Source organism: Thalia democratica, chromosome 7, assembly GCF_965202585.1.
Source record: "Thalia democratica chromosome 7, ktThaDemo2.hap1.1, whole genome shotgun sequence".
Lineage (NCBI taxonomy): Eukaryota > Metazoa > Chordata > Thaliacea > Salpida > Salpidae > Thalia > Thalia democratica.
Window position 1 is genome coordinate 33097634 of NC_139171.1, and position 8497 is coordinate 33106130.

An 8497-nucleotide genomic window follows, 5' to 3' on the forward strand; every position below is an offset into this window, starting at 1 on the left:
AATTCTTTGTACTATCTTTACTATTTATTAAAAACTTAGCTATTTAGGAACTTTAAGCCGTGTTTTTTGTTGCTTTTATGTTTATTTCAGCCTTTTCTTTATAAACTTCAACACATATTTAGGTAAATGTCTTTGATCCTGTCACCTAAAAGTTAAGGAGTGTTATTTATTTATGTCTTGTGGTAAAAAAAAGACTTATGTTTGAAGTTTAAAATAACAGTTGCAAAATTATATCTTTATTAAATTTTTTTCTACTTAAATATCTGTTTCAAAGGAGAACCGCTTAGTTCTTACCCGCAATCATTTCCATCACCCAAATACGACTCCCACCAAATTTACCCCAAGAACAGTTTACTGACCAAGGGTAAGGGTTAAGGGTGACAGTGATAGTAAAAAATTAATAAGTAATAGTTAAAAGAAGACAATGAAAAAACAAAAAGGGTAGGAATAGTTATTGTACCGCTTGAAAGAGATGATAGCTAAACTTTTATAAATATAAAAACTTTTTTCGATAGGTAATAAAGTTCAGACAAAATTCTAACAGTTAGTCATAAAATAATAGTATGACAATTATTTATTATATAAAAAAAAAAAGTTCCTGTATAATTACATTAACTAAAAATTAATTTTACGCCTTAAACTTTTAAAAGATAATTTTAGTTCTCTAACTATGTAAATTTTAATTTTTGTTACTACATTTACTAACAAAGTAATGAAATATATTTTACCAAAAATGTTGATGCTGTATTTTGCATGCAACGTAACTATTTACTGTTTGTATATAACTTAAGTACCTAAAAACTTTACAGGTATTTAATATTAAAATGAAAATAAAATCAGGAAGGAGACGGGGAGACTCTTCTGATTTGTACAAGCCTCCGGTGCAGGAACAAATCAGCGAGTGGCAGAAAAAAATCCAACTGCTAGGTTTGTTTAACCAAGAGTTTTGTGTATATTTTTATTAAAAAAAAAAAGCTTGTTTTTACTTGTATGTTTGTTTTTGTATTTTAAGATTAACAATGTATCTAATGAGCTAAAAAACTAATTGAGCGATTTTGTTTTTTAGAAGATTTAATTTATACTATTTTTTCAATGATAGGGTTTTAATTATGTTGACTGAGTTTTAAAGTTTGTTTAACAGAAAAGTATATTGTTTTATTAATAAAAGGAAGTAAGATGGATTCATTAAGGTTTTATCATTATTTTTGATTACTTATATAATGCATGTACATTTTCAAGCTATTAAGTGATATAAAACAAAGTTGTATAAAGAAACAACTTAAACAGAGGGAGACAGAAAAGCGTATTATGAGTCCTCCCAATGGTCGATCAAGCGGAACAAAGATCAAATTGATAAGTTGAGAGAAGGAAATAAGGAGCTGCATAAAAATCTTGCAGTTGTTTGCGCTGTATGTTGATGTTGAAACCTAACTAACTTTTTTAATATTGATTGCCCATGCTCTTTTCATTTTGAATAAACTAAAGTGCTTGTAGTCCAAACTTGTTTAATTACTTTACTTTTGATATAGCTTTTCTAACGTTTTATTTGGTGTTTTTAAAAAGTTTATCATAAGACGCAGTAGTAGTTATTTTACCAACTTCATAAAGGTTTAATCGTTTATACTTTTGCAAGAGAATAAAATATACTAAAGATATAATTAAACAACATGTTATAAATCTCAGTAAAAACTTAAATATATAATAAAAATCAAAAGACTTATAAACATTTTAGGGTTATTAGAAAGTTTTACTGGTATAGTAAGGAAGTATAGCAAAGTAGAATATGTAAAAATCACTTGAAAATAGTGAAATAAGACTTACATACAAATGTACGTAGGGTGATGATCGCGTGTTGGACAAAGCATTTGAAGGAAGACACACGGAGAGGATCGCTCTGAAGAACAAAACAAGTGAGTTTGCCATCGACATCATGGATACCAAGGTTTGTTTGCAAGTTCGACTGGAAATATAAAACTAAAAGTTTTGAGTCATACATACAATCAATCCTAAAACAATTTCAAAACAAAACATAAACACGTTTATAAACAAACTTTAAACAACAGTGAGCATGTTTGAAAAACAAACTATAAAAAATGCAGTTCTTTGGAAAACCATTTAGTTATCTACGTTTTTATTGAGCAACACTTGTTTTAACAATACAAAAAAGCTATATACATGTTTGTAGTCTTTTGTTAAACTTTTATTGATAATATATAAAGTTTTAATACTGAATAACTTTTTGTGACAATTAAGCATAGTTTTTAAAGCATCAATCAACTATTTTAAAAAATTAGAAATTAGGAAATATTTCACTCAATAATATTTTCAACTGTTTTGGTTTATTAATGTTAACTGCATAAAAAATAAAAATAGATAAAACAATCTTTATTTATGTTTTTTTTTTGAGCAGTATTGTATTTTAACTTTTTATAAAAATAATACTCTGCTTTTTTATTTTCTAAAACTTTTATTTTTAGGTTTCCGAAAGAAAAAAGAAGCTGAATTCGGTGAAGGCTGCTTCTGAGTCGAAAAGAAAAAGGATCAGAGATCTGCAGGTTGGATTGCAGCTGTTGCAGAAGGAAGCAGCTAAAATAACCAACGTTGAAAAGGGAGACACGGTACGTTTTATCCACATAGGCTGCGTTACATAGTTTAAACTACCTTAACCATAAAAACTGTTTCACTTTTATGAGAGGCTTACATAAAGTTATTCATTTGTAAAAATATTAAAATGATATTGCTATCAATTTGTTTATAAATTTTTAGATAAGAAAACAATTATAAAGATTTATATCAAAATGTAAGGAAAAAATTAATAAGGCTAACTTTATAAAAGTACATCTAGAATATTAGTTTGAAAAACCAAATAGTAGAGAAACAAAAATTTTAAAGTTTATTACAACATTAGTTTACAAGTATGTTTTTCTTTGATTATGTAATCTTTTCTATACTTTTTGGTTATTTCATTATACTTTTGCACTATTGTTTTTCAAAAATATTAGTGGCCTGCGAAAGACTTTTATTTTTCAATGTGGTCAACGAAATTGTTATTTTTTGTATATCTAACAAATGTCTCATAAAGGGCTACGAGCCCTGTTAGATAGGTTGAAAACTGTTAAGAAAAATATTACTCGTGTTTTTTTATGTAGACTTTACTCATAAAAAAAAAGTTTTTAAATTGGTAAACAAATATTTTATAAGATAAAGTAGTACTTGTTCGTTTAATCAGACTTGGTGTAACCAAAATTTGCAAGATTTATATCTAAAATTAAATTTGTTTTCCAACTAGAAAACCAACCTTAACACACTCTGATACTTTTTAGGAACTGAGACTGCTGGAGAACAGATTGGACAAGCAGAAGCTGAAGGCGGAGGAAGCCGAGCACATCAGCAAAGTTTACACGCAAATAAAATCCCACCTTGAGTATGTTAGTTATCACCTCACTATGTACTAACAAAACCAAAGTACATTTACTGCAGTTTTGATTGATGAAAGTTAAACTAAAGAGTTTTACGTATCTGCTTGTCTTTTGAGTAGTAATTTTTAGTTTGTCTTAAGCACTGACAAGCTCTTTGAGCGAAAACCAATCTGCTAAAAAAACTTTTGAAAATAAAAGGACATTTACAATTTTGATCAAGCTGTTTCTCACACGAACTTACAACTTTTTAAACTCTTCCTATTGGCTCATTCAAACCACGTGACACCTCGCACACAGGAGCAGCAGACGTTCAACTGCCAGCTGGACGGTCTGGACGGGGAGATCGTCAAGGCCAGGGAGGAGCTGGAGGAGGTGCGGCAGATGCAGAGGGACGCGGAGAGGGCGCGGGAGGACGCGCGCGAGGAGCTGGGGAAGCATGAGGGGCGGGTGTACAAGGAGCGGAGGGAGCGGGAGCAGCAGCTGAACAAGCTGAAGAAGCTGGCCGAAGAGAAGAAGGCTCACGCCGAGAGGGTCGAGAGAAGGGTTGGTGGTAAAAAACAACTTAGTTTCAATTGTTTACAATTGATGTTGAAATCTGTCTAAACTATTTTTATACCATTTGTAGGGTAAAAGTTGCAATAGAAAAAAGACAGATTTATGTTTTTTAAACTTAAATATAAATCAAATCAAATGCTTTCAGAGTGTAATTAGAAAATAAGCTAAGAGTATAGAAGAACCAACTGCCTAAAGAAAAAATGTATAATTAGAATTAAAAAATAGTGACTAGGGAAGAAGTTTGAATCCATGTACTTATTTTCAACAAACTGCAGAACTTACGAGACCAGCAGAAGGCTCAAGAGTCGTTGCAAGACACTTCTTCAAACGCAGAGATATCAGTTGAAGATCAAGAGAAGAAGATCGATTCTTACGAAGAAGCTTTCGTCAGGATCAAGGAAGCCACCGGTGTATCCGGCATACAGGTGAAGTTATTAAAACTTTCTAATGATTTTTAGAAAGAAATCGTTTTTAGTCTTTGAAATTTATGTTAGTTACTTTTTTTTAAAGCGATTTGGTTATAAAAAATAAAAATAAATTTTCAATTTTTTTTTAAATTCAAACGATATTTTTTAGGTACTGCAAGTATAGATTTTTTGTAAAAATAAGTTCTACTCTATATAAACTATTAAAATTGTTTTAAATCAATAAACTTTCAAAATATTTATTTTAATAATTAATGTTTAAATATATAATGTATCAACAAAAAATGCATTATAAAAAATCCTATGCTAATCTTTACTTGTTATAAAAACGTGGAATTTCCAACACATACAGGAAGTAGTGGCAAGGTTCAGAAGTCAGGGAGAAACTCAAAAGCATTTGGAAAAATTGAAAAAGGACAACGTAGCTCAGATACACAAAATTCAGGAGGAAAAGTTCAAGTTGCAGCAGCAGTTTGAAGAAATGAAATACTCAGGCGAAGCAAAACTTTCAAGGTGATAATGATGACTTTATAGTGTTTTATGTAGTTCATAGTTTTGAGTTTTTTATTACATTGCTTTTTTTACAAAATTATTTAGATACTTTATAAAACTCACATAGAGGTTATCGTATTATAAGTTTGCAGAAAGTTATGCAACTTTATAAAACTAAAACTATTTTTTTATTAGTTTTTATGATTTTATATTACATTACAATATGATTTAACAGCCACTAAGTTAACCTTTTTTAAAAAAAATTTTCACTAGAGAGTATAGTGCTGAAAACTTAACTTAAAAACTACTGATTAATATTTTTATGTTGTATATAAGTTTGCTGCGTGTTTTTTGTTAACTAAAAACTAAGTGTTTTGATGTCAACAAAACAGTAATATATATAGTACAGAATGAAGTAAACTAAGTGCATATTATCATTAAAGGTACAAAAACAGTTCAGAAAAATTACAGCATCATTTTTATACAATTTTTGTTGTTGTTTTGACCGTATAAAACTATCTCTTTTTCCAAAAGTAGGAATTTATTTTAATATACTTTTCTTTTGCTTGTTGTAGAAATAGAAAAGTTTCTGCGTAAAGTCGATCCGATTCGTAGATACAAGCTTTACAAATAACCATTAAAAAGTTAGCAAGTCTGAAAGTTAACAAAAAATACTTCCTAAAAACACCAGCTGCATGAGAATTATAAGTCGAAGCTTATAAGAAACGTAACATACAAACGCTCTTAATAATAGTTTCAAACTTTATTCAGCGGTCAGAGGATCTTGGAGGAGTTCCAGGCTCACTTGGACGAGAAGAAGAAGGAAAGAGACGATTCGGAGGCGAGGCTGGAGAACGCGTCGGGCGTCCTGGTGAAGGTGAAGGCGGGAGTTGAGCACCTGGCGGATAAATTGCAGCACCTCAAGGCTGTTAGTTTGTTGTTGTGATAAAATCGAATTAAATTAGTAACATAGCGTAGTATTAGTGTATTGTAACAATTTTGTAACATTAACCATTTCAATGATATTACAACGAAATACAGTATTTCAAAGCTGTTAGTTTATAAAATTTAAAAAGCCAGTTGTTTTTTCCTAACACTGTAGAATTTTTTTAAAATATGTAATTAGTAAACATTTAAGTTTTAATGGTTAAGATTTAAATTTAGGTATTTTAAGTAAAAGTTTTAAAGAATAAATGTTTGCTTTAAAAACTAAAAATTACACATTTGTACGAATTTATTTGTCTTTGTTTCAAAACTCATTTATTGAAAGTCTTGTAGAGTATGATGTTTTCACAAAACAATTTAAAATCTCCTAATGTATAATTGAACTGGTCTAATTTTGTATTTTTTACTACATTAATTTATTTATTATATATTTTATTTAATTAACTATTTTTTAACGCCTTGATATCGTTATACTCATTTATTTTTCGACCGCAACTTATCGATTTTCTTCAGACACTTTTAAGTACAGCAATTCTCAAAAAGACAAGATAAAAAAAAAAGCTATCACTGAACCTTAAAACAGGTTTTACGAAATCTTTTACAAGTATACCTGAAATATACTTATAAAGGTCTTTGTAAACTTTTATAACATGACAAAACCTATTAACCATTTTTTTTCAGTTGGTTGAAGAAACTATTTTTATTGATTTAGATTTTAAAACATTAAATTCAAAACTATAATTTTAGATAATATTTAAAATGTTAGTGCTAAACTAAAAGCTTTATTGTACAGAAACACAGTTCTCTCTTACATATTCAAATATTCATTCAGACGAAATCATTGGTGCCGAACGCCAATCTTTCGCCCGCATCCGACGAGTTCGTGTTGAACTTGCTGGCGCAGTCCGAGGAAAAACTTCTCAAGCTGCTGGAAGAACTGGACGGAGCCGAGCTGCCCAGCGTGATCCAACAAATGGAGGACAACGAGGTCTGTGGATAGCAATGTAGAACAACATGTTTTTTAAATTGGAAAATTTAGTTTGTCTTTTATTGAAGACTGGTTTTGTACATTATGAAGTTGCTTTAGTATTAGCTTCATACTAGTTTTAGAAATATGTTCAAAATTTGTCTCTTCTTTATTTGATGAACTAAAACAAAGAATCTCCTTAACGAATACAAATTAAACGATTCCGTTGATTATAATTATTTTTTTATGTTTATGTATCTTTATTTATTATTACAGTTCCACACGTCAATTGAAAACAAGCTTCCATCTTACAACACAAGAATTGACTTACCAACTACAAAACTCGATAACGCTTTTGATGGTAAGTTTGTTGTGGTTAAATTATAATTAATCTGTTTGTAAAGCTCTTAAATTCATGATTGTTAGTTTACCAAATTTAAACTAAAAAAAGTTTGGCCTGTTGGAAATTTTTTAAATAAAACACTTAATGTGTTCCATTATTTTTGATTTACTTAAATATCCTTTAATATATAAAAAATAATAATGATTGAAAATATCATTACATGAGTTGATTTATAAATAAAATAATTTTGTTATAAGTGTTTTTTGTTAAAAAAAAAATGCTAGGATGATTTTATAAAACAATTTTCACTAACTATTACGTCACAATCAGATTCGTCAGAGGAAAGTGGCGAAGATGACACGGCGGCGTTGTCCAGGGCCGAGTTGAAGAGGAGGGCCCAGCAGCTGATAGACGCCAAAACGAAAAAAGGACGAAATCGTCCCAGGAAGAAAAAGCAGGGAAAATATTAAAAATAGTACCGTAACTGATTGTTCTGGACACCATTTATAGCGTCAGTTGTACTTTCACACAAAACTTCTGTAACAACGTATTGGGTATCCTTATCAAATGATTCAGTTTTTTTAACTAAAACTGTTTCAAGTTTTCTAAATAGTTTAATCTTTCTTTATTATCAGAACTGTGAAAACATAAATCAAAACTTTTTACTGTGAGTTTATTTCATGTGATTCGTTTTTTCGTTTTTTTTTTGAGTTCTGTAGTTTTTTATTATACTACTACTCCGAAAAAATAAATATGATTAAAGTTTTATATTTTAGATTAACACTTTACTTTTATCATGTAATTGCTATGGTATACATTCTGTGTCAAATTGCGAACAGCATTATTTTTTTCACCAAACAAATGTTTCAAAAATTAAATTAAATAGTCTTTGTTTTATTGCTTTAGTTTGATCTTGTCACATTAAACGTGATGTTTTTTATTTTTCGTATCACAATTAAACTCAAAAACATTAATAATAACAATTCTTGTTTAGTGTTTCAAAAAATAAAAATAATCACATTCTTGTTTCTTATCATAGTTAAAAACTCTCCTGAAAGTTTTAAAAAGAAACAAAAGTTAAACTAATTTTTGAATATTTGTTTATATACAAAATTCTATTTGAACAGTCATAAAAGATATTTAAACTTGGGTAGATAATCTTATCAATAGGGCTTTAATATGTTTTCTTTAATTGACTTATTAAATAAATAACATTTTTATTTCAAACAAATAGTTAAAATCACTTTTAACAGCTTTGTTTTGGTTTTTTATGTTTGTTAGGTTATGATATTTTATCACTTTGTTTGTACTTTTATCTAAAATTAAAATATCCTATAAGTTGTATATATAG

General features: G+C 28.9%; 1 protein-coding gene across 1 annotated transcript; it reads left to right on the plus strand.

Moving 5' to 3' along the window:
• The first annotated feature begins 813 nt into the window (after positions 1-813).
• LOC145840354 (outer dynein arm-docking complex subunit 3-like) lies at positions 814-8085 on the plus strand. The gene is made up of 12 exons (XM_082947592.1): positions 814-927; positions 1288-1409; positions 1838-1942; positions 2478-2618; positions 3324-3428; positions 3717-3962; positions 4250-4399; positions 4752-4912; positions 5663-5819; positions 6669-6824; positions 7080-7164; positions 7477-8085. The coding sequence occupies exons 1-12, from the start codon at positions 825-827 to the stop codon at positions 7614-7616; spliced, it is 1671 nt and encodes a 556-aa protein (XP_082803718.1). The 5' UTR covers positions 814-824; the 3' UTR covers positions 7617-8085.
• The last annotated feature ends 412 nt before the right edge of the window (positions 8086-8497 follow it).